Source organism: Aquila chrysaetos, unplaced genomic scaffold (genome assembly GCF_900496995.4).
Source record: "Aquila chrysaetos chrysaetos unplaced genomic scaffold, bAquChr1.4, whole genome shotgun sequence".
In the NCBI taxonomy this organism is placed as follows: Eukaryota; Metazoa; Chordata; class Aves; order Accipitriformes; family Accipitridae; genus Aquila; species Aquila chrysaetos.
In genome coordinates, this window is record NW_024470381.1 from 157,890 (window position 1) to 183,200 (window position 25,311).

The 25,311-nt window shown below is 42.4% G+C and overlaps 1 protein-coding gene across 4 annotated transcripts in view; it reads right to left on the reverse strand.

Moving 5' to 3' along the window:
* The window catches only part of LOC115337691 (leucine-rich repeat and fibronectin type III domain-containing protein 1-like protein), a 58,279-nt gene that overhangs the window by 21,418 nt on the left and 11,550 nt on the right, over positions 1–25,311 (reverse strand). For 2 of the 4 annotated variants that reach the window (XM_030006101.2, XM_030006098.2), the window contains exon 1: positions 12,216–12,315. The exons of 1 other annotated variant lie outside the window; for it this stretch is intronic. In XM_030006101.2, coding sequence (XP_029861961.1) covers positions 12,216–12,307 — 92 coding nt within the window. In that variant the 5' untranslated portion in view covers positions 12,308–12,315. Of the gene's footprint in view, positions 1–696; positions 810–12,215; positions 12,316–25,311 lie in introns of those variants that run through there. One more of the 4 variants, XM_030006100.2, reaches the window with a different exon arrangement.

Consider the following 25,311-nt stretch of genomic DNA (forward strand, 5'->3'; position numbering starts at 1 on the left):
ATTCTGATATGGACAGTTAATATTTGGAGTAGGGTTAATTGCCCCTCACTCATTTAACATCAAGTATTTGGATACACAATGAAGCATCCCTGCACATTCTGCAGTCTTGCCTAATCCGGTCGCTCCGGCATGGTCCTAATTTCTAAGGTGAATTTAGTTTCCTGTCATCACAAAAAACTGTGATGCCTTCTAAAACAGTTTGCTGAACAACAAGGAAGGAAGAAAAAAAGGAAGGAAGAAAAAAGGAAGGAAGAAAAAAGAGAGGAAGAAAAAATGAAGGAAGGCAGGAAAAAGGAAGAAAGGCAGAAAAAAGAAAGAAAGGCAGAAAAAAGGAAGAAAGGCAGAAAAAAGGAAGGCATAAGAAAAAAAGAGAAGAAGAAAAGAGAAAAGAGAAGAAAAAAAAGAAAAAAAAAGGTACGCAGTCTTCATGCTGTCCCGGTTTCAGCTGGGGTGCTTAGTTGCTGGCTGGGTTTAAACCCCAACACATGCCTATGCAAAACCCTTGACATGAAGCTTTGTTAATGCAATTGCTGTTAACACTGAGGGAGAAGGGATTGCCCAGAGCTCCATGAGTCTCTGTGTAGAAGCCAGCGATCTAAGGCACCGATGCTAAAAATAGCAAAAAGGGGCCAATTACGAATGGCATGCTGCCGAAGTGCCGCAGTGCTGGGAGCTGCGGCATCCCGATAAACGTACCTGTGAAAGACGGCGCATCTCCCTGCAGGCTTCAGAGCCAGATACCGCTGCTTTGCATAAAAGACAAGCGACAGGGTTGTCTTACTTCCACTGAAGCGATGCTCATACGGCAGCTGCATGAAATACAATAAACTCAACTTTGTGGCAGCCCTCAGATGAAGAACTTTGCGACAAAACTCTTAGCACTGAATTTGCATTTCCTACTTGTGGCCAACAGGTTGAGAGAGGGGATTCTGCCCCTCTACTCTGCTCTGATGAGATCCCAGCTCTGGGGTCCTTGGTACAGGAAAGACATGGACCTGCTCGAGCGGGTCCAGAGGAGGCTACGAAGATGATCCGAGGGCTGGAACACCTCTCTTGTGAGGACAAGCTGAGAGAGTTGGGGTTGTTCAGCCTGGAAAAGAGAAGGCTCCGGGGAGACCTCATTGCCACCTTTCAATACTTAAAGGGGGCTAAGAAGAAAGATGGCGACAAACTTTTTAGTAGGGCTTGTTGTGATAGGACAAGGGGCAGTGGTTTTAAATTAAGAGGGTAGATTCAGACTAGATATAAGGAATAAATTTTTTACGATGAGGGTGGTGAGACACTGGAACAGGTTGCCCAGATTGGTGGTCAATGCCCCCTCCCTGGGAACACTCAAGGTCTATGATCATTCTACGATGATTCTATGATTCTACTTACGCTGGTGTAATGTAGAGGTGATAGTCACTTTCTTCCATCACAAGGCAGCTTTCAAGAGGGGTGTGCAACCATTGCAAGGGCTTATAACAACCTCATGACCACTTTGGCCAAACCTGCATGAAACTGCCCCAAGATCACGCCTGTGACCTTCCACATTTAGGTTTACAAACTGCACACACAATGCAAATTGTGCTGCGCTCTATGATCTGACACAGAGGGATCTCTACAGACTACCAAAGTCTGATATTAGTGCATTTTTTCAGTGAAAGCTCTCACACAATTATCAGCAAGGACAATTCACTGTGTGTTTACTATATTAGCTATTGTAGTGTTTCCAAAAGAATTAACAAATTTATTTATGATTTTTCACTTTATGAGATTATCCACTCCATTCCAAACAATGATTACAGAACACAAGCAACTTCTGGCATTTCTTTCAACTAATTCAGTGCAACTAGCTGTTTATCTTGACAGGCTGCAGAAATAGGCTGACAGTTCTCATGCAGTTCAACAACGGGAAGAAGTGCAAAGTCCCGCACCTGGGGAGGATCAACCCCCTGCACCAGTCTATGCCAAACCAACCTAGGGAGAACTTTGTATGAAGAATTAAAACCAAGTATTCTACAGCTCACTGCAAAAGCTTTTCTGATGCCGGTCTTGGCTGCAAGAAGAAATTGTCCCAGCACTTAAGTTTCGTGGCGCCTCTTGGATGATTTTGACTTATCGGTCAAGACTGCTGGAACAGCATTTTATTACTGCATAGCAACCCCAAAGGAATTACAGTATTGCCATTAAAGCACTACACACTTTTCATAAATATTCATGAAGTTCAACAAGGCCAAGTGCAAGGTCCTGCACATGGGTCAGGGCAATCCCAAGCACAAATACAGGCTGGGCGGAGAATGGATTGAGAGCAGCCCCGAGAAGGATTTGGGGGTGTTGGTTGACAAGAAGCTCAACATGACCTGGCAAGGTGTGCTTGCAGGCCAGAAAGCCAACTGTATCCTCAGCTGCATCAAAAGAAGAGTTACCAGCAGGTCGAGGGAGGTGATTCTCCCCTCTACTCCACTCTCATGAGACACCCACACCTGAAGTGCTGTGTTCAGCTGTAGGGCCCCCAGCATAACAAAGACGTGGACCTGTGCGAGTGGGTCCAGAGGAGGGCCATGAACGTGATCAGAGGGCTGGAGCACCTCTCTTATGAAGACAGTTGGGGCTGGGGTCTGAAAGAGTTGGGGTTGTTCAGCCTGGAGGAGAGAAGGCTCCGGGGAGACCTTATAGCAGCCTTCCAGTACCTAAAGGAGGCCTACAAGAAAGCTGGAGAGGGACTTTTTACAAGGTCATGTAGTGATAGGACAAGGGGTAATGGGTTTAAACTGAAAGAGAGTAGATTTAGATTAGATGTAAGGAAGAAATTCATCACGGTGAGAGTGGTGAGACACTGGAACAGGTTGCCCAGAGAAGTTGTGGATGCCCCATCGCCGGAAGTGTTCAAGGCCAGGCTGGATGGGGCTTTGAGCAACTTGGTCTAGTGGAAGGTGTCCCTGCCCATGTCAGGGGTGGAACTAGATGATCTTTAAGGTCGCTTCCAACCCAAACTGTTCTATGATTCTGTAGGAGGAAATATATTGAGACAGTTCTATTATGCTGTTAAAAAGACTCACAGATTCTCTTAATGCAGTCTTAATGAAAGAGTGGAAACAAGCAGTGGCAGGAGGTCAAGCAAATGTCAGACATGAGTAAGGGGAAAAAAAAATAGAAATTTATTACTCAGTCTTTGAATACAAGACAGTTCTTCAAACCACAAGAACTCACCCACTTTCTCTGCAAAACAAATGGAAAAATGCGTTTACTGTTCACCGAACCAAGCTCAAAGGACCGACTTATTAATTGTGGGATTTCAATAGCGCTTAGGCCTTCTGCAAGCTATTTAAAAGACCAATTTCATCACACTAAGTCCTCTATCAATTATTATTCCTTTCCAGTGATGATTCATGAACTCACGTTTGACACGTATTTGTATACCTTAGAGTGAGGTGTTTGCTGTTGGCAACTGGCAGTAGGAAGGGACAACGCAGCCCTTTCCCAATGCCTTGAGGAGCAGAATCCCTGTTGCTATTAGCTGGGGATCCACCTGCAATGGCAACCCCTACTTGCACAGCTGTTACATGAGCTTTCCTAGCAGGACTGTGAAAATTCCTCTGAGTTCAAAGCTGGAAGGCAGATGTTTGGGAAGTACCTGGAAAACTGCAGAGAAGAATCCAGAGTTCTGCACAATTATTTACTATCTTTATGAATTAATAAAACCTCTTGCATAGGAAAGAGCTTTGGCATCGCGATTGGAAGTGGCAGTGCTGTGCCTGTGCACTGGGTCTCTGTTACAAGGCTGTAAAATGAAATCTTGGGTGTGCAGCTACGGTTGTACAACAATACATGCACAGTCCCCAGTAGGAAACTGCTCTAGGATAAAGCAGAAGAAATACCAGCAGTTGGGCTTTACTTGCTTACTACTTGTATAAACATTCATATTGCAAATAACATCAAACCATTGAAATGCAAACTAAACAAACACCACCAAAACCTACCACACACACTACAGCAATTTCTCCCCACATAATATTACTTTCTGAAACCACTTCTGCAGCCTTTCCCATTCTTGCAATCATTATGGACCATTAATTCACACTAACCAGACCACAGTCATTATGCGACTTGATATTATTTGGAAATATATTCAGCTGCAACGTTAAGCAAACTGCACGGAACGAGCTATAGAAGATTGACGCCCTAAACCATACTATGACAGACTGAGCAGGGAACACAAAAAATATTGATCTTACTTGCAGGCTTCTTCAGTGGCATTAAAAATCCTGAAGAATCATATAATCATTTAGGTTGGAAAAGACCTTTAAGATCATCGAGTCCAACCATAAACCTAACACTGCCAATTGCACCACTAAACCACGTCCCTAAGCACCAGTCATGTTTTGCACCACAGATACTATAAACTGCTATTGCTGCTGGAAAGAGAAGAACATCTACTTCTCCCAGTGCCACCCGCTGCCTCTACTTAGAGACCATTTCTCAGCCTCCTCTTAAAATGTCAGCACGGCGCCTGTCCCACGTGAATTGCGACCTCAAACCAAACAGCACTGTCTGCAGGCCAAGCCTGCACAGGAACCCACCGAGATGAACATAAGGACTGGCTGTAGGAGATGCTGTGGATGACTCAGGTTGGAGCGTTCTTTGCTTTGAGTCACTGTTGAATCAACGTCGGATTGTGATACTACGTGTCACGGTGCTGCCTTCTTAAAAAGAAATCATTATGCCTCAGCTCTTCCCTCTTGCATTACTGAAAGAGGGAAAAGTGGGATTTCTATGAAGGGAAACAACAAGTAATGAAGTGTCCACCTACTACTATTAGGCATTTGCTATGAGAAGATGTTCAACACTAAGTGTTAAAACTCTACTGTTTCCACTCTTTAACTAGCCCAAAATGTTTTACAATTGATGACAGCTAATGACACTTATAACAAGGCTGGCAGACAATAATTTCATTACAAATCCCATGCCACCACTGTTCCCACCATTCAAAGTCTAACAAGCATAAAATTGCATGCTCAGTATGTATGCAGGCAGGTATGTCATTACTCTTGACAAAGAAATGATAGTATTTGTAGAAAGTATGTTAACAAAAGAATAATATTCATATGAAAATCACCTTTAGTTCAATATGAAGAAAGTGGGTTGCATACAAAAATATGTCTTTTTTCTACAGAAATATTCCATTCTTCTCAAACTTCCCTTCTTCCCAGTAGTTGTTAGCACATTGAAGACTAGTCACTGAGCAATGGATTTCAGCGCAACCATTTTGAAGCTAATCACTCTCCTCCTTTCTAACTCTGTACTAGGGAGCTGACATCAACTGATGTCATGATTTTTTTTTTTCCCTTTATGCAATTCCTTTCACCTTTACACAGTGCAAGATAAATCAAGATACCCCTCTGTGGGTGCCCAAAATTTAGTCCCTAATAACAAGGAGGCTGCTTTAAACTGTTTCAGCAAGACCTTAAATAAATGTCTTTGCTCAAAAGGAAAGAAAGTACTCTACACTTACTGCAGTCCTGCCCATTTGCATTTGAGGAATTAATTGGAACATTCCTATTGGTTTAATATTAATGCATTTGAACAACTCATTCGTTGCTGGCACTGACAGAGGTATACTTGAGACAAATCAGTCTACTGGGGCGGAAAGACTCTTCTGTAATCCAGTAAAGCGTGCTTTATCAGCTGATCTCTGCAATGCATCACTGAAAGCCATTTTGTTAGCCACTGGGAAGTCTCTCTTGTTGAAAACTGGGGGTGATACTTCCTCACTCTCCCTCTCAATTGCTGTTTCATCTCTGAAGAGCACGCAACTGCCTTTATCTCTTGACAGCTCTGAGCATTTCTAAGGCAGCAGTACCTAGAGAGAGCAACTATTCCAGGCTGCAAAGGGTATCAGGTAAAAGCTAAGCATGTCCCTCTGAAATCTGATGCACACCTCACTTTGGGACAGGGCTTAGGCACGACCAGCCCAGAGATAAACAAAGATTTTGACTCTAAGCAGAGGACTGCTTGGTTTGTACCACTTGACACCTTCCTTTTCTGTTTAAGAAAAAACATGTTGTAATTTCTTTATCAAAGCAGTATCCCAAGTTCCGACGCATTTGGAGGGCCCCACAAGCTCTACTGCCGTCACGAAGAGACAATGCACCATCTGCAGATTGCACGGCAAATGAGGCAGGATGAAGTGATAGGGCTCTGCTTTGCAACACAAGTGCAACATTCAGGGTTTTTTTATAGTGTTTCCCCATCATCTCTACCTTCTGCCCTGCTGCTAGGACTTAAACCCACAGAAGAGCTGGGAGGAAGAAAAACCCTCCAGTCTCAGTCACGTGCTGCACAAAGTAACAAAACTATATCATAAAGCCAAGCATTCTTGCCCAGCATGCATCAGTTTCCAAAGAGACTTATAAACCCCTTGGCATCAAGATTAATGACTTTTTTTTTTAAATTGCAGTTGTTCAGAACAATTGTGCAAAGTTTACTGTGTGTTCCTTTCCTCTTGGCTCGCAATTTCTTCTATTAGCTTGAAGTAGGATCTCTCTCTACCACCTTCCCTGATTAATGCAGAAAAATCAGGAAGCCACAGGTGCCAAAAATCAGAAGTTTGTAAGAAAATACTTCCTGCTGAGTGCACTTGTCAGGGGATGCCACCTCGATCAGCATAGCAATAAGAAACAAGCCCACTGTAAACATATATATACAGCAGTTATAAAGACTGGCACTTTACTGTGCCTTGCCCAAACGTCCAAAATTACACATTAGAAAGTGCAAGGTATTCCTGAGCCTTTGTGATAATTGCCAGCTCATCTATTTTCTCCTTGATTGCCAAATGGTTTAGCTTCACAGCCCAAAAATGCAGAGGGTCAGTGAATAGCTTCTAGCAATTGCCCTGGCATTACCAAAATGCAACTTCTTTGGTTCTCCTACAACCCAGCAGTCCTGCTCTTCCCTTCACCCCAGACCAGCCTGATACCAAGAACCCCTTTAGGATTGTTGCATTTAAGTGCATCTCACCAGATAACTGCACTGTGCAAGGAAGCAATGGAGTATTTCCCTTTATTAATGTAAAGCTATAGAGACTGTTCATAATCCAGTGTGCTGCTTACTAATCAGCCCATGCTACACGTGGAACTTACTCAACAGGCTCTACCATCATTCTTAATTTGCCTTAATAACTGGGATGGTGTTCAAGAAGCATATTTGTGTTGCAGATATAAAGTTCTTGTAGCAAGGCAAAGATATGTTGACAAGCAATTTGATCCAAATGGATCTTGCTGGTTATATATTCAAAGATGACATATTAGTTCAAAAAATTCATCAAGACAATTAACACACACTTCAGACACTCGTACAAACCAAAACTCTTCAAGAAGGTGGTTAATGTACCACCACGTGGTGGTGTGCATGAGTTTTATTCCAGCTTAAACTGTATTTGTCGCTGGCCGGAACATGTTGAAAAGCTGATACGCTGCCTTTGAAGGACAAAAAGGATGCCAAAAGTTAATCTAGACTGACATTTTTATTCAAAACACAAAAGATACAGCAGACTGGGGAAATAAAAGAAACTAGCATGTTAAGTGTCTCTTTGACCTTTGTAGATAAAGGATTCAGAAGCATTTGGGGGACAAAAAAGAAAAAAAAAAGAAATATCAAGCTCCTCAAAGGTTTTAGCAAACTGAGCTTCAAAAGTTACCACCATTCCCTTCAGAAATAAATGTTAAATATTTAATTAGAAAATAATCTGCCAAGCAATGCTTAAAAGGCTACTCTTTTCCTTTTTCAAATATGAATGCCATGCAAGTGACCCCTCTACCACAAAACAGACAATACTTCTGTATCAATTAATTCCTGACCACTAAGCGTCCCTCAGACACAACACTGAGTCTGGCTTTGCAGATGAAGGGCAGACTTAAGAGGTTTTTGTTTGGTGGGGTTTTTTTGTTGTTCAGGGGAGTTAGGAGTTTTGGGGGGGTTTTTTTGTTGTTTTTTGGTAGGGTTTTTGCTGTCTTCCTGCACAGGAAGACTCAAGTGCTCTGGCAAGACAGATGGATAGACATTTGGCAAGATCTGCAGCCTTGAACAGAAAGGGAACAAGTCTCTATAATCGTATAAGCATCTGCTATAAAGGAGACAAAACCCAATACTGGCTAGAAAAGCGACTCACTCTTGGCCCCTAGAGAGCACCTCATTTGTGAAATGCTTATAATCCTCCAAAAAGGACTGAAGTGAAGACTGATGGATGTAAAAGTTGAGATTGCCAGATGGTAAGTTTGTTTTTGTCCTGCAGATAGGATAAGATGACAATGGAGTCCTACAACAACATAAAAAACCAGAGGGGGAAAAATAAAATAATAATAAAAAAGAAAAAAAATCACTGAAATGCAATCTAAGCCTCCAGGTTTTGCTTGTTAATAGAATTAAAAATGACAGAGGGGGAGAGGATTTAAAAAAAAAAAAAGGCAAAACAAAGCCTGCATTTTAGGTTTTGGTGGGATTTTTTGGTTGTGGTTTTGTTTGTTTTTTAAACTATTTTGAATTGGATTATAAAACTACATAATGTCTTATTGCTGCTGATACGCATAATACGCACCACAAGAGCTGTCAGCAAAGGCAAACTATTTACGAGGGCCAATTAACTCTGGTTTTGTAGCTTATCTTGATTTCTGCAGCAGAGAATGGCAGCCTTTTCACGATTAGGTAGTTTGTCTTTATGACCCAAGCAATAATAAACAAATAAAGAGGCTTCCATTTCAGAACAGGGCTAAGAAATACCAACTGAAACACGCTTGCTCTAACACAGAGATCTTGACCCTTAGCAGGAGCACGGTGTGGATTCCAGCAGTTGATTAATCACGCACCATCTACAGTGGCTGTTTCTGGAGAGCTCTGGTGTAGCTAAAAGGATTCCCCCCCCGCCCCCCCACTGGAGAAATTCCTTAAATGACAGTGCTTGGAGACAAAGTATTTTTAGAAATGAGAAGTGTATTGCTGAATATCTCCACTGAATGTTTAATCAGTGCTCAGTGAGCCTGACTGAATAGAGTTTAGAAATGTTTGTATCCAAATATGGTTTTATTTATTTATTTATTTATTTTTAAACATGTCATATTTCTTCTCTTCATCTGAGGTCAAGCCTGTGACTAGAAAAAAAGGTGGAGAGTGCCTCTTACTTAACATCACCAGGTTGTATCATGCCCCACATGGTTGTTCTAGAAATTAGCTGTAGGTACACATTCAAGCTGTTTATGTTGTGCATAAATAAGTACATCTACGTAATCTCCTTTAAACACCTTATTCCAGTTAAATTGGAACAGATAGGAAACACCACCAAAAAAATCCACAACATTAAAAAATTAATAATACACAGTGATTTCCAACACTAAGAACTTATCTAATTCAAGAGGAAAATGAGCTGGTGTTTCAGGGCAAGAGCAAGCACCACTATAAATCTCGAATAAGGGGCTCACCACTCCCATTCTCCCAAAAGAGTCTACTGTACGTGAATTAATATTAAAAATGGAAGACTATTTGGAATTGTTCAGCACACTAAGACTACCTGAGCACCAGAAAGCTCTATTTTTTCATCCAGCATCTGGCAAGCAAAAGGGAGTCCAGCTTCACAGGCATCACTATTTAGCACAATTCCCACACACATACAACTCGCATTTGTTAGGAAACATGTTTTTTCTTTCCATATAACACACAGCACGTATGTCATAACTCTCAGCTGTTAAGTATGCTGCTGTACGGCTCTCATGGTATTTGTAAACTCTCTCCCTTTCCCCATAAATATTTTATTTAACTGACAAGGTCTCATTTTATGCATGGGAAGGATCAACTACGCCTGAACCTTTCCTGACAGGTGTTGGTTTTAATCTTCAAATCCTCATCCATCATAGGAAACCTCTCCGCACTGCTCTTGACACCATCATATACCCGACGGCAGCACACCAGATCTTTCCACCCACTGAATTAAGACAAGCAAGACCCTCTGCTCAGTCCCTCTGCCTTCTCCAGGAAGATGTTCAACCTCTCTTGACTATATTCGGTGTGGAGATGAGCAGGATGTCAATACAGGAAGGACATGGACCTGCTCGAGCAGGTCCAGAGGAGGGCCACGAAGATGATCAGAAGGCTGGAGCACCTCTCCTATGAAGACAAGCTGAGAGAGTTGGGGTTGTTCAGCCTGGAAAAGAGAAGGCTCCGGGGAGACCTCATTGCCACCTTTCAATACTTAAAGGGGGCTAAGAAGAAAGATGGCGACAAACTTTTTAGTAGGGCTTGTTGTGATAGGACAAGGGGCAGTGGTTTTAAATTAAGAGGGTAGATTCAGACTAGATATAAGGAATAAATTTTTTACGATGAGGGTGGTGAGACACTGGAACAGGTTGCCCAGATCAGTGGTCAATGCCCCCTCCCTGGGAACACTCAAGGTCAGGTTGGACAGGGCTCTGAGCAACCTGACCTAGTTGAAGATGTCCCTGTCCATGGCAGGGGGGTTAGACTGGGTGGTCTTTGAAGGTCCCTTCAACCCAAACCCTTCTATGACTCTATGGATGGGGCTCAGACCAACCTGAGCTAGTTGAAGATGTCCCTGCTCATTGCAGGAGGGTTGGACTAGATGACTTTTAAAGATCCCTTCCAACCCTAACTATTCTACAATTGACGATTCTATGATTCCAATGCCAAATTAAGGTTCCTCCTTTCCATGGAAGCAGGCTTCAAAGCACAACACTTTGCAGAGGTTTTTCTGGAGCACCGAGTAACTGCCATATTTACACCACCACTTTGTTAATCCTCACACTGGAAAGCATAAAAGGGAAAAACCCACACAACACAAACCCCTTTCCTGCGGAAATGTTTTAGCACTTCAGAGACTGGCTATTAAAAGCCCACTTCATCATAACCTTCCTCCCCTAATTAAAACAGCTTCTGCAGGCTGAAGAATACAAGGGTGTGGTTGAACTTAACCGTGGCTTTTTTTCCAGGATTTTTTGACCTTCCAGAAGCCAAGGATTGCTCTTGAAAGCTGAAAGGTTTCCAAATGTTACTACTTAAAACATGAAGAATATTGTTGTTTCTGATGCTGCCTTTAAATGTTAGGCCAGAGAATCGCAGCATCAGCATTACCAGTAATTAAATGCTTTGCAAAGCGCTACAGGATGTTCCACTTTGTGAAAGGCATTATGGAAATCCAAGTTGCTCGCTGCTGTGAGATAACAATCAGAAAGCTCCAGCCCCTTTTTACTGTGTTCATGTAAAACTTTGTTGTGCTATTCCAGATAGCTCTAGTTTAGCAGACATTAGAAATTAAAGCATTTCCAACGCTGTCCTTACCTTGGTGACCTCAAAACTTTAAGCTTTTTCACAGGTTTCTAAGCAATTTTCCTAAATATTCTCAAGAGTTTTGGCTTATGAAAAAGCAACTGACAAACTAATCTTAAATGCTCTGTGGTCTTGGAGGCTACCTTCCTTCCCTAAAACCCCTCCTAATCCTCTCTGCAGAGCAGAAATATGAAATGCATTACAAGTGACAAACAAATGCACAATTGCTGAGATTAAACTGGAGAAAGAACCAGGAACTGAAGCAATGCACACTCCCAAGGGGTCAGAAGAGTAGCAGCAGCAACAAGTTAAAAAAGCCAAGTGCAGTGAATTGCAAGGTGCTCATTTGGGAATAAGCCTAATGAACCCTTCGCTATCTTTTTCTCTCATTTAATTCATTTCTCCTTGATCCATCTTGCTTTGAAATGAAAGTCCAAAGAATGATACAGTACTTCTGCAACAACTGCCAGTGTGAAACTTCTAGATATATTTTACTCTCTAATGGAATATGTGACCTACAGGTACCATATCTGACCAGAATCGCTAAGCATGCATAAACTTTTCCTCTTTCATTAATGCTCTGTAGGATGCTCCGAATTCTGTAGGATTGCAGATTTTTAACAGGATGCTTCAGAGACAGGGCTGATGTAGTCATTTTTCTGGTGGTTTATTGAAACAATCTATACAATTAAGTCCATTCTGGTGAATTAATTATCCCAAACTGGAGTCAGCTATTAATAATAAACTGAATTATTCATGATTCAATTTCTTTGCAGTATCTAACACATACACGCTCCCAGGTATTGATGAGTGTGCAGGAGAAGCATGTAAACCATTTGCATAAAAAGCCCCCAGAAATGCAAGTAAAAACAGAAGATAGGAAAGATTCCCAATATCAACCCCACCTTTCAGTCACTGGATGCATAAACTTTTCGTGGTAGTTCAGCCACAGGTTGCAGTAGTTGACCTCAGCCTTTTTTCTATCCACCCTCAGCATCCTGGAGCATTTTCCTTGAAGAATTACAATATCCATATCCAAGATGAGGCACACAGGACTATGTATAACACAGCTTTATGTTGCTGCTGACCAAGTGCCTTTGCAACTATGCCCATTTGCTCACTGCTAAGTGGCATTTGCCACGAATACCTGCATACGCTGGACAAGATTTGCCCAACAAATCTGGCAGAGAACACAGAAGGGGTTTTAGAGTTATTTTTCTGAATCATAAAACCTACTAATAACTTCCCAAAATCCTACAGTGCCAAACTAAGCAACGCTGTGAGCACAGAAAACAATTATTAAAACAGAAAATACCAAATCTAATTACATGATGGCAAACAAAATAGGTGTAGATGACCTTAACACAGTATTAGTCTAGGGGACTATTCATACTGGCTGTAGTGGCTATTGCCTTTTCTAATTGCAGCACTTCATGCGTTTCAGTTGCTACTTGGGTCAATGCCCTGTTCTCCAAAAATTGCTTTCTTGCTCTAAAGTAAGATTGTTTGCTTTCATATGAACTTAATTCTGAAACACCCATCTCTGGAAACTGAAGAAATGGTAGTTCAAAAACAATGGAAGCTCAACCACCTTTTTTTTTTTAAGGGGGATTTTACTGTGATTTTAATTTGTGCAGATGACCAAATACAAGAACATAGCTCTAAGGCCTTAACGAAATATAAAAGGGCCCCTATCCTGATGGAAAACCAGTGGGGATTAAGCTGTTCTTCCTTCAAAGTGACCATCGAGTTGATTGTCACACCTGTACCACTCTGTGCTGCTTTTTGGGAGTCTCCTGCACTTTCATTAATGGTTCATTTCAGTATGGAGTCCTCAAGGTAATGGATTCTCCAGTCAGATTCACGAAGTAGCATCATGGATATCACGAAGTGGCCATCCATCCTGAAATTAAGTTATGTTCTCTTCCAGAATTGCACTTTATCAGAAGCATTAGGAGTGACAATATCACATCAGAGGCAGCAGCTGCAAGGATCGAATACCAAATGGTACAGCAACCTAGAAAGGGCAGCCAATCTCAACATAATCTTCTCTTCTAAACCTGCCAAAAATTGTTAAGAGACTGTTTTTCTCCAGAAAGGCTCAAACATCTAGACTGGATACAAGGAAGAAGGGTTTTTTACGATGAGGGTGGTAAAAGAAAGACTAGAACAGGTTGCTCAGAGAGGTTCTAGATGCCCCATCCCTGGAAACATTCAAGGTCAGGTTTGACGGGGCTCTGGGCAACATGACCTAGTTGAAGATATCCCTGCTCATTGCAGGGGGATTGGACTAGATGACCTTTAAAGGTCCCTTCCAACCCAAACTATTCTATGATTCTGTGATCTACTGCATAAAACAAGGTAATGTACCCCAGGTGCGCAAGGAGAGAGCTAAGGAAATAAAATTAATATAGATCTACTATGCCATGCACCCCAGTGATCATAAACCAGCTCCAAGTGCCAGGCTATTAATAGGTCCCATTCCCATTGGCAGGAGTTATATTATTTATCCTGCCTGTACAAAAACACATTCGATTGACTATATTTCAAACTAAGCAGTACATGGACATTTCTGTCAAGAATCCATCAACTTGTGCACGTGAGAGTCTCTCTGGCCCAAAATTCATCATCCCGCCAGTATTGTGCAGCAGCAGTACATTCTGTTCAACAGCAAAACTGGACCCAAAATCCCCAAAATCCAGGAGTACTGGCCCAGTTAAAATGCTGTACCTATTTAACGGAAATTAAATCATACTTGAGATTTCTGCAAAGTTGGTTTCTAATGAAGCAGTGGCCCTCGAGATGGGAATTTCCTTATTTAGCTGCAATTCTATGCAAACGAGCCTGTCCCTGCTCCTTCCCCTTGAGTGATAAGCACTCAGCACAGGTGAGCAGCTGTAGTCACACCTGGACCTGATGGTGGGAACCATGACTCAGATTTTGGAGACTATTCACAGCATGCAACAGTTTTCCTATTTCTTTCCCACATTTCCAGTTCTTCCTTCCCACTCCCCTTGAAGCTATTCAAAAAAACAGAGCTCACCCCTCTGCTTTATTTATTTTCACGTCATGTGTCTTGGTAGGGCAACATAAAAAAAGCCCTAAGAATTATAAACTGTGAAGTTACTGGTTGGATTAATAATTTGATGCTTGCTGAGTGCTGCTTTTTAAATCAATACTAAGAGAGATCCCAAGCAATGAGATTTTAGTGCTAGTGGCAGGCAACAAAACCTTCACCTTGACACCAGCAGACAGAGCCATTTACCGTATTACAACACAGCAAGACAGATACACTTTTATTTACGGACCCTGGAAGTTGTTCTCCTACTGCCTCATCTCATTCTGCATATAACTCTGGCAATTTATTAAGTGATTTTATTAGTTTTATGCTACTAAGAGAAATAAAGAGATCTCCAGGAGAACATAACTGTGCCAGAAACATTAAGATAAACTCCAATACTTCATCATTATGGGACAGAGGTGGTGGAAATCTTGGTTCTAATCATCTACAATCTATTCATAAACAAAATTTTGTAGGGTGAGGTTGTCCAAAAGCAGGAAGCAATGGGCAAATATCATCCCAACCCCTAAGGGTTGCAGAGTCAGGTCCTGCAGGTCTTTCAGGGTTTGCCAAAATACGTGACTTGGTCCTTTCTGTTTTCTTGGGGAGGTGTCCAGACAGCCAAAACAGTCCTGGGATGAAAAGAGGAAATTTCCATCCTAAAAAAACTGTCGACAGCCTCGTGCAATGGTTTAGCATTGGGGATTTTTTGCCCTTCATCCCTTGCTTTGGTTTAGATTTCTACCAGTAATGTGAGTTCAATTCAAGGTTAATTAGTGTTAAGATGCCACTGCAGGGGATCATTACCATAGATGCATTAAGAGTCACAATTTTGAACTTACTTTTGGCCATATTGCAGCTCCTCGACACTGAACAGCTGGTATATATTTTTTAATTGCAATATAACTTTGACATTTCACCATTAAGCGGACACAGAAGGAGTTATCATGAGTCAACAGCTGGGTGACAACACAAACCACCAGCACAGGAAAGTGAAGAAATGCTGGGGAATTTTGAAACCTCTTAAAAAACCAAACCCATCGGTCTCAAAACTCCTGACAAATCTGAACAGGGTGAAATTTCAGCTAAGGCCTTTTTGAAGTCTGATAGACAGTTTAATTGCCTTGATAAGGAAGCCAATAACTGCAGTGGGTGGACTGAGTTGGGAACAGTAAGTTGGGAACAACTGAGCGGCAGTAAAATTTAAAGCCCAAGGTTCAGAAGAACAAACAAGACCAGGACAATATGGAAGAGGACACCTTAAGCAGACCAACTCCTCCACGTCTGTGTTGGGCAACAAAACTAATGTGAGTTTTGATCATGGCAAGTGTCCTGGTTTCAGCTGTGATAGAGTTAACTGTCTTCCTGGTAGCTGGTACGGTGCTATGTTTTGAGTTCAGTATGCGAAGAATGCTGATAACACTGATGTTTTCAGTTGTTGCTCAGTAGTGTTTAGTCTAAAGTCAAGGATTTTTCAGCTTCTCAAGCCCAGCCAGCGAGAAAGCTGGAGGGGCACAAGAAGTTGGCATGGGACACAGCCAGGGCAGCTGACCCAAACTGGCCAACGTGGTATTCCATACCATGGGATGTCACATCTAGTATAGGAACTAGGGGGAGTGGGGACAGGGGATCGCCGCTCGGGGACTAGCTGGGTGCCGGTCGGCGGGTGGTGAGCAATTGCACTGCGCATCATTTGTACATTCCAATCCTTTTATCATTACTGTTGTCATTTTATTAGTGTTATCATTATCATTAGTAGTTTCTTCTTTTCTGTTCTATTAAACCGTTCTTATCTCAACCCACAAGTTTTACTTCTTTTCCCGATTTTCTCCCCCATCCCACTGGGGGGGGGGGGGGGGGGGGGGATGTGAGTGAGCGGCTGCACAGTGCTTAGCTGCTGGCTGGGGTTAAACCACGACAGCAGGGAAGAAGGTGCTGGAGCATGACCATGCCATTGCATCTCAATAGCTCGTGGAGAGGGGAGCGTATTGCACCCCGGCTGAGCTCACTGAAACTTCACCTTACTACCAGCAGTAGTTCAAATGTTGTATTTGTTGATCATTTTCAAACCCACAGAGCTTGTAATAAATCACCTTGGCTTCACAGTTTGAACGATGCAGCTCATTAAGTCAGCAGGAAATAATGCAGTGTGCAGCATTTCCCCACCTGCTTGTGAACAAGCTAAGCAGACGCAAAAAATGCAAGTCACCTTCTAGAAAATGACGGTTATCTCTAAGATCACATTCAGGGGGAAAGAGTTATCCTCTGATCAACAAAATGGAGTTTATCCTTAGGGCTCCCAGCTCACAGGCAAATCATCTGCATGTTTTCTGTGCTAATTCTCCAAAGATGTATTTTATTCTGGTGTCTGCTGCTAATATTTTGTCTATGCTGTCCACCACTCGTATCTGTTTAGGCAGGATTCACAAGATGCATAGGTTATAAGCACTGTCACTAGGCTCGTAATGGCTCTGTAGATCCAAAGGACCTGGACCCCAATTCTGTTAGAAGGATTAAAATGAAGCACGAAGAGCTTAAGCAAAATATACTGGGTTTGAGGTCCACAACGAGATGAGATTACAGAGAATTAAGTAGCACTAAAAGTGATTTCCTTTCCAAAAGTCATACTCAAATCCAGAAATACTTTGCACTAATGCATCATCCTTTGTGAGCACCATAAAAGATTTAAGACAGTCAAAGTAAACCAACAGAATTAGGGGGCTTTCAAACCAAAATAACAATTTCCTTCCAAAACTCTTCTTTCAGGGAGGCAGCAACCCAAGCACACAGAGGGAAGTCAGAAATCGTGGAGAAAGTCTGAAATAGTATTAATGGTCAGCACCTAACAAAGCTTCCCCTAAATGTTGCACACACTCAAGACTTAATGCTCCTTTGGTGCACAACCTTTAGACCTACAGCCTTTATCTGTTGAAGCCCTGCTAAAATATTTCTCAAAGCCAACTGATTTCATGTTCTTTGCTTGTCTTCTACTTTGGTAGGCAATAATTCCCCAGGTTTTAAAACATAGAGGAATACGTCTGCCTGTCATACTAGATGGTCCTGAGAAGTAAGGATAAAATTAGGCGACAGCTAAAGAAATAAGAATCCAAACTTCTAATATTAGGAACCCAAGTTTTTCACAGCTAGCAGGTTTGTTAAGGATCTCTTACTGTCCCCATTGCCCTCACACCCCAAGTTAAAATTGTCTGGATGCGACCTGTAGAAATTTGCACTGAGATTAGAGATCTCCAACTATACAACTGCTTAGGTGCTCGAGTCCTGCATGTGTCTCGGGTATTTATTCCCCTTCCTCGCAGATGGAAGAATGCCTGGGTTAATCTTCTGTGCTGCAATAGCCTTGTTTTATCTTTGATGCCTGTCTCTTCTGTGCCTTTTGTGTATATGCAAGCACAACCTCATGGCATTATCAAAATAAGTAATAGTAGTGTAGCTTGTTAAGGGAGTGACTTGTACTAAATTAGTCTGAAGGCTCATGTCTCAATGAGGAAAAATAAAGTAGCTGCAACTCCAAGATCAAGTAAGATCAGACCTTTTCATTACATCTTTACACTCTCAAATTCAGCTCTTGGAAAAACAGGGGCTATTTCACCAAGTACTCTGTCTTAAGGGAAAAAAACCTTTGTTTGAAGTTTTCATGGATAGAACAGTTTATCTTCTGAATTGTTTCTGGCAGAGAACCCATTCCTGGTATTATGCTGAGTACAAACAGAACAATAGACAAACAAAATCCCAACATGAATTTAAGGACCTGCACACTTAGACTTAATAAATGGCTGCACTGCTCCAGTAAATCTAGGTTATTGCTGTAGTTCTAATTGTAGCAAGCATCTCCTAAACATCATTTATCTTCTAACAGTATCCTTCGCAAAAAAAATGCACATGGCACAATAATAATAAAAACAACCCCCTGTGGTTAAAAGTCAGAGGAGATGACAGCTCAGGCCTAACAAACTAAGCTCAACTCTGCAAGCTACAGATGTTTAAAAAGCCTGGGGAGGAGCATTCATCTGAAATGCAAAAGCAACTGCAACCACCATTTAATTAACTGCAGGCTTAGCAGAAACAAGACAAGAAGTCGTCCACTCTTGAGATCCCTGGTGGACCCTAGTTTAAGGCTGACCTAGCTAAAATCTCCAAAGTGAAGTCATTCAAGATTGCACAAAACTCCTCTCTTGCATGGAGACTACTGTAAGTTCAGATGGTTTGCTTGGAAGCGGAGAGCCTGCTACACGTACAACCCGCATTGCTATCAAGCCTCCAAAACACAAAAGCCAGACATTGTCTGGGAAAGAGATACCACTGCAGCTTTGGTCCATTTGGGTGGGGCTTTACTCGGAGCATGCAACCAAAGCTGGATCGCAAACGCGCTGCAATGTCACGCAAGCCATGTTTTTCTTGCAGTGACAAAGAAATCGTCGTCCCTCTGTTGTGCAATGCTTACACATCCTCAGTTGTGAGAGTGTCACATTAAATATCATACTGCCAAGGGCAAGATGAATTATCTAAACACTATAATAGATTAATGATCCTCGAAGCAGAGGTTAGCTCAAAGGCCAAAGTGGGACAGATAGACACTATCTCATCATTCTGTCTAGAGAAGTAGCCAAGCCACACCTTTGACCAAGGCAAAGAAAATGTGTACTAAGCAGGGAGGTCACAATTTGCAATTCGGGGCGTATAATTACTGCAGCTGAAGAGGGCGAGGATATAAGCACATGAAGAGGGCAAAGCAACAGTCCTGGAGCATATGGAGGGTGCTACAGCTGAAGGATGCTCATGAAATGGGAAGAGAGAGGCGTGAAGCTGTAGGGCAGTATATGCTGAACGAGCATAGCAAACCCACACCTGACTGCTCGGCACAGAACCCACGCTGAGCAGGTGAGCCCATACTCCAGGTAACCCCTGCCAGAAAGCACTGGGTGCTATTCGGCTATTTTTCTGTAGTGCAAAATGACCCCTCAGCTCACAGCTGGGTGCTAATTTGGGATGGCAAATGCTGCTTTAACACATGAAAAGCACTATCCAGGCTGCAGTCCTATGAAATTACAGTGGAGAGGGCTCATTAAGAGCCCTTTAGCAAGTTCTCCCACTCTCACATAAATTATTATATCACCTTGAGAAGCGTTAATGAAACCCTTGAAGTAAATTCTTCTGTTCTCCCAGGCAGAGAAAACAGTGCATCAGGTAAAGCCAAATCCTTTCTCTCTATCATTTAAGGACATGTCAGTTTACCAAACAACCTGTAACAATGATGAATGAGAGCCATTTAAGTTCTTGACCATCACCCTCGTGATACCGAATGAAGCCTGCACTGGGGTGGCAAGGTAAAACCAAGGTCTCCTCCAAGCCCACGTACTTGTGACAAGTGCTACCCACTGGGGTTGAACAGGCTGTCTCAAAATGGAGAGACTGCACAGTTTTGCTAAACATCATAAATCTAGCAAGCTTGCAAGCTTCCTCCGAATAAACATGATGACAAACTGGTGCATCATCTGGCTGTCTCTCAACACATCACTGTAGTGCATCACGGTTTATCCTTGTTCTGCAGACCCTCTGCCCCCCTCCCCAAATCTCTGAAGCTGGTTTAAAAACAGCACATCTTAAGCAGAAAATGAATCAGAAGACAATTCAGGAGGCTGCCAAGGATACTAGATGTGCACCAAGGCAAGTTTGGGCTCTCTGTGTATGTGTCAGCATCAGCAATCATGGCATCCCTCCATGTGAAATGGAGGGGAGGAGTTCTGGAGCATGGGAAAAGCCACTGCACTAGAGAAAAGAAAAAAACCCATACCTATGGAAGTGAATACTTCCATATGACATTCATTCTGGAGCCTGCTAGGAGATATCGTTCCAGCTAGAAGGACAATGGTCCTTCTAGGAAGGTCTTCTTTCTAAGGAGGTCCTCTCAGCCTGAATTCCCAGCAAACCCACTGAAGGCATCTTTCTTTGGCAATTCTATCCCCATTCAGTCCCAAAACACTTGCTTTTCTCATCTTACTTCACCATCTGTGTGGGTGAGTAATGTCCCATTATTGAATAATAATACAGTTTCTAGCACACAGAGCAATACCTTCTTTTTCTGGTTTATTTAGTTCCCCCCCACCCCCCGCAACCAAAGCTGGATTTTAGCTTATCTAATATGTTGAATATTTTCTTTATAAACTTCATATTTTTAAAGTGTAGAGAAATGTGGAATGAATTAAATGCACATCACAAAGCACAATCCAAAAGGAAAGTGAAAAAAAAAAATAAAATACAAAACCCAAAAAGCTGCTGGGGAATCACTGCTCAGTTTGTGATTTACAGCAATATTTTACTTTTCATTCTGGAAAAGGAAAGGGAAGAGCACGCCACACAGAGGTGCCATAATCCAAACCACACTGCCTTTACAAGAACACAAGCTATTTAATCTGAATTACATTCCTAGTAGATTATTTAAACTGCACTTAATCCTCGTGTGACCACTTTTAATCCCAGCTGCAAATCAGGATTAGCCAACTCCACTCATTGACAATGAATGAATGCATTTTAATTCTGAACAAAATCATCCACTTGGGGATTTATTTTGCTTTAACTCCCTCAAAGTTAAAGCCAATTAGTTAATGCCACAAAGCTGTTGGCTTACAGAGAAAAAAAAAGAAAAAAAAAAAAAATTACCAAGGAAAACATCTAACCTCTATGGGAATCACTGTGATTTGCCTAGCTGTGAAAGCTGACATTGTAAAGCAGGATAAGTTTGCATCAAGAGAAGCAGCTCTGCCTTCCTGCCTCTGCTTTGCATACACTGCTTGTGTCAAAGCTACCAATATTCCAAATTCCTGGCCAGATGAGACCTTTATTCCCACCTACCCCATTAAAATCCCAAACGTTTCCATTCATATTCCTGCATGCAGATTGACATAATTCAGTCATTCCCAAACCACTGGAGAACACTCTGAAAAATTGTATCGTGCTTTGATAAGTGACTGCGCACACCTAGAGAGATCCCATAAAGACATGTCTTAACAGGACATGTCTAAAGCCAGCTATGCTTGCTAACATCATCATTCAGCCAGGAAGCAAGAAAGGCTAGGAGAGGTGACGTCCGCATGCTATGGAGACCACGCATCCCCTGACTCAGCCACCTGAGCATCTTGGTGTTGGATGGCTCTTCTGCCAAAGCTACATGCGGCACTGAGCCATCGTGCCAGCAGGACAGCAGTCAGGAAAGCTGGCTTGGACATCTACAGAGGCAAAAGCTGCCCTCTTGCTCTGTGCATCTCAACAGAAGACCACAAAAGGGACAACATCCCAAACTCTTGGCCAGGTTCATGGAAAACCACCAGGTCCATAAGTCCCCTACTAGCCTTGAGATGTTATAGCCCAAGTTCCAGCTCCACCTTCCCCACAGTGTTTGTGAAACTCATCAGTCCTTCTACATCCTTTATTTTAAAATCTTCCCCAAGGCAAGGATTTGCATCGTTGGGATGAGAGTCATCCTCTCAACCACCCTCTCCTTTGGCAACGTCCTCTTTGGGGAGCTGACAAGCATTGCACTGTCCCTAGCTGGATAAGCTGACACAGCTGAGGGGTATCAGGCAACTATACAATTACCATTAACTCCTTCAACTATTTCCTTTTGCTTTTCCAGGGAGTCCAAGACATGCTTTTACTCTACACTTACCGCAGTCATATCTCAAACACTTGCAGGGAGCACATTTCACTGTACCACTGGAAGACATCAGTGTTTTTTTGTCTCCCTTTCTAGGAAGGGAAAGGAGCATGCTTGCAATCAAAATCCAGCTTCTGCCAAGCTTCATTAGTCTCTGCAACTAATAACAATCTTTTTGGGTCCCAGCTAGTGATTTATTTCCACCACCACCACCTTAGAATTCATACTGCTTCAAAGGTTAATGAACACCTTGACAGAAGAATCCTAGTGCTTAATTTTTGCAGCAATAGCCACACAAATGCCATTAGAAAACATGTTGGAAAGCAGGAAACAAAAAGGGTGAAAATTTTGAAAGGGGAAAAAAATAGGAAAAAAGTTTTAATCCCTCAAATTCCCTCAGACATTGAGGGATGCAGATGCAAGCTAGAACCATCCAGTATAAACATATATTCTGCAAGCTTTTAATAATAATATAATAAACATATAAAAACCCCTGCTTTGACAGTCTCTTTTTCAGGAGGATTTGATAAATTGGTGTTTTATAGGCACAATTTTAAAGGTTCATTTTAACACCATCTAAAAGGCAGCAACTATTGTATTACATGGCAGTCACTGGTGAATCAGCTTTTGTAAAAACCTTTGCAAACAGCTGAAAAGAAAGAAAATGAGATAGAGTAATAATGACTATTATATACACAAGAAAGCAACTTTAAAAGATGCAGCATATATCAGGAAAGGCATTACCATCCTCTTGTTAAATTCAAATATGCTTTGAGATGCAGAAAAGTCTTTTTTCCAAAAGCACCCACACAAAGGCAAATAGCTCCTGATAGAGCGTATGTCACAGAGAAAATGTAAATGTAAAAGCAGACCTGAAAGTCTAGGCACAATCTTATCTCTCAGAGCATTTTAGGGGAGGATTATATTCCAGTGAGTAAAAAGTAATGAAGACTGTGACACTGAGATTTACCATACTAGAGCAGAAGCTTCTTGATACCCCAGGGTTGCTGCATCCAACTGAATTAGCTGCATTTCAACATCCAGAATCCTCTTGAACTGACCTTATTCTCAAAATGGCAATCTTCCCCAGACTGTAGCTGGTAAGCCTTGTACCAAGCAAAAGAAAAGAAAGGAGGGAAAGGAGGGAAAGGAGGGAAAGGAGGGAAAGGAGGGAAAGGAGGGAAAGGAGGGAAAGGAGGGAAAGGAGGGAAAGGAGGGAAAGGAGGGAAAGGAGGGAAAGGAGGGAAAGGAGGGAAAGGAGGGAAAGGAGGGAGAAAAAAAAGAAAAATTGTGCTGCTTTTCCAGTGGGCTAAGACTTGTGCATGGAAAGCTTCCTCTGCGGCATTCGTAGGGCTGCACAACAGCACAGTATGGTCCCCATCAAATTTATTTGGTCCTAGCACTGCCTTGTTGTTTTAGTCTTTCTGTACACTCCTTGTATAATTGTTAATCCTGATTTTCTGCTAAGCATCAGTAGCCTGTGGCGGTGTGCTCCCCCTGCCTCCCGAGTCTGACCTGTATTTCCCATGACCCTGCTTAAATGATAACCACCAGTAGCAATCGTAACAGATGCATCAGGCTGTGTGGATTTGGGGGAGACAAATAGCAGCACAATAGCCAAGGGCTAAATTGAGCTATGCGCCCACCTAACCACAGTGCTGGTCAATGTCCTACTTGGGCCAAATTTGGAAGAAACCAACTTCTGTAGTCGATATGTAAATATAAGTCAATTATCTTACTCCATAACTGGTGGACAGCCCACAGCCCGTTGAGCTCTCCTGCACGGCAGTAAGCTGCACGCCGGGATCTCCCCTTGAGTAGGGACACCTCTCAAGGTCACTCCTCAAGGTTGAGAAAGTCCTTGCCGCAACAGATTCTCAGTAAGTGTTTAATAGCATGCTGAACTTTGAAATCCTAACTAAGTGATATATATAATACAGATTGATTGTGCACATATAATCCTTTAGACATAAACCGTTGACTAAGTCAGGATCCAGCCACACATAAACTCCCCTCTGAGGAGGAGTTTGGAACACAAGGGGATCCTTTCTGAACCTCACGACTCAATGGGAGGGTCTTCCCAACAGCTTTGTCTGGCCCAACAGCTTTGTCTGGCCCTGTCCTCTATGCAGTAAATACTCAAGTGTACCTTGACATTGAATCTTGTTAAACCACTGTCACATTTACTGTCAAACTTTGTTAAATCACTGTGTCATATCAATAAAGGTATTGCTACTTCTCTCTTACGAGTGAATTGCGTCACTCCATCCGTGACATAGCCCTTCCTGGATCCCCGTCACTGCCTTTGCCAAGCAACACAGCATCTTCCACTTTTCCTGCTTTCAGCAAATCTTATTAGCAAACCTAGAGAGCTGAAGCAGCTTTCCCCACAGCTACTGGAAACCCAAGGAAGCAACAAACCACGCAGAGGCTTCCCCAAGCCTTGAGCCCACCAGACTAAGCAAAGAGAAGCCATTTCCAAGCCCACACCTCCACTGCTGGCGCTCACAGATGGCTGGTTCACTCCAAAGAGCTGTGAATTAACTCCTCCTACACGAGCTTTACCTGAAGACAGTCAACCCCAGAGAGAAAAATCTGATTTCTGCGTAATTAATAGACTCTAACCCATCACTCATGGCACCTATGGGCTGTCTAAATTCTGTAGATGCGGAATTACCTGCAGGCATCTCTCCAATACCATGGTGTGAAAGGCTGGAGGCTGAAAACATTTAAGTGCATTTTGATAAATGCTCTGGCCTCTTCCTCAGGTCCTAATACTTCTGGGCTTTAGTGTTATCACCTTAATAGTGTTTGGATTTATTTCTCAGAGCTGCAAGATGGGGGAGAAAGGTGCATCAGCACGTTTGCAACCTGCTGGTCCAGATAAGCCTCTCCTGTTGCTTCTCTGTGCTTCCGCTACCAAAAGCGGATACTTTACAAAGCATTCCTGCAAAACATCAGAAAGCCCCGCTATCCTCAGGTCTGTTATGTAGGATTGACACCCCATGCTTTCCAGGGGAGGGGTATATTCCTTCTGAGAATACTCTGCTATCAAGTGTATTCCCCCTGGAGATGTCCTTGCAGACTCCAGGGACAAAGGAAATTTCCTGCTAAACACAGACAAAACCATCCATCCAATAAGCACAAAGCACCAACAAGACCCACAGCTCTCATCAGGCCAACATATATTCATATAAAATAAATCATTTTCCAGCTACATACTGTATAACCACAGGAAAAGCCACTTTAACTATCCACATCTCCATCT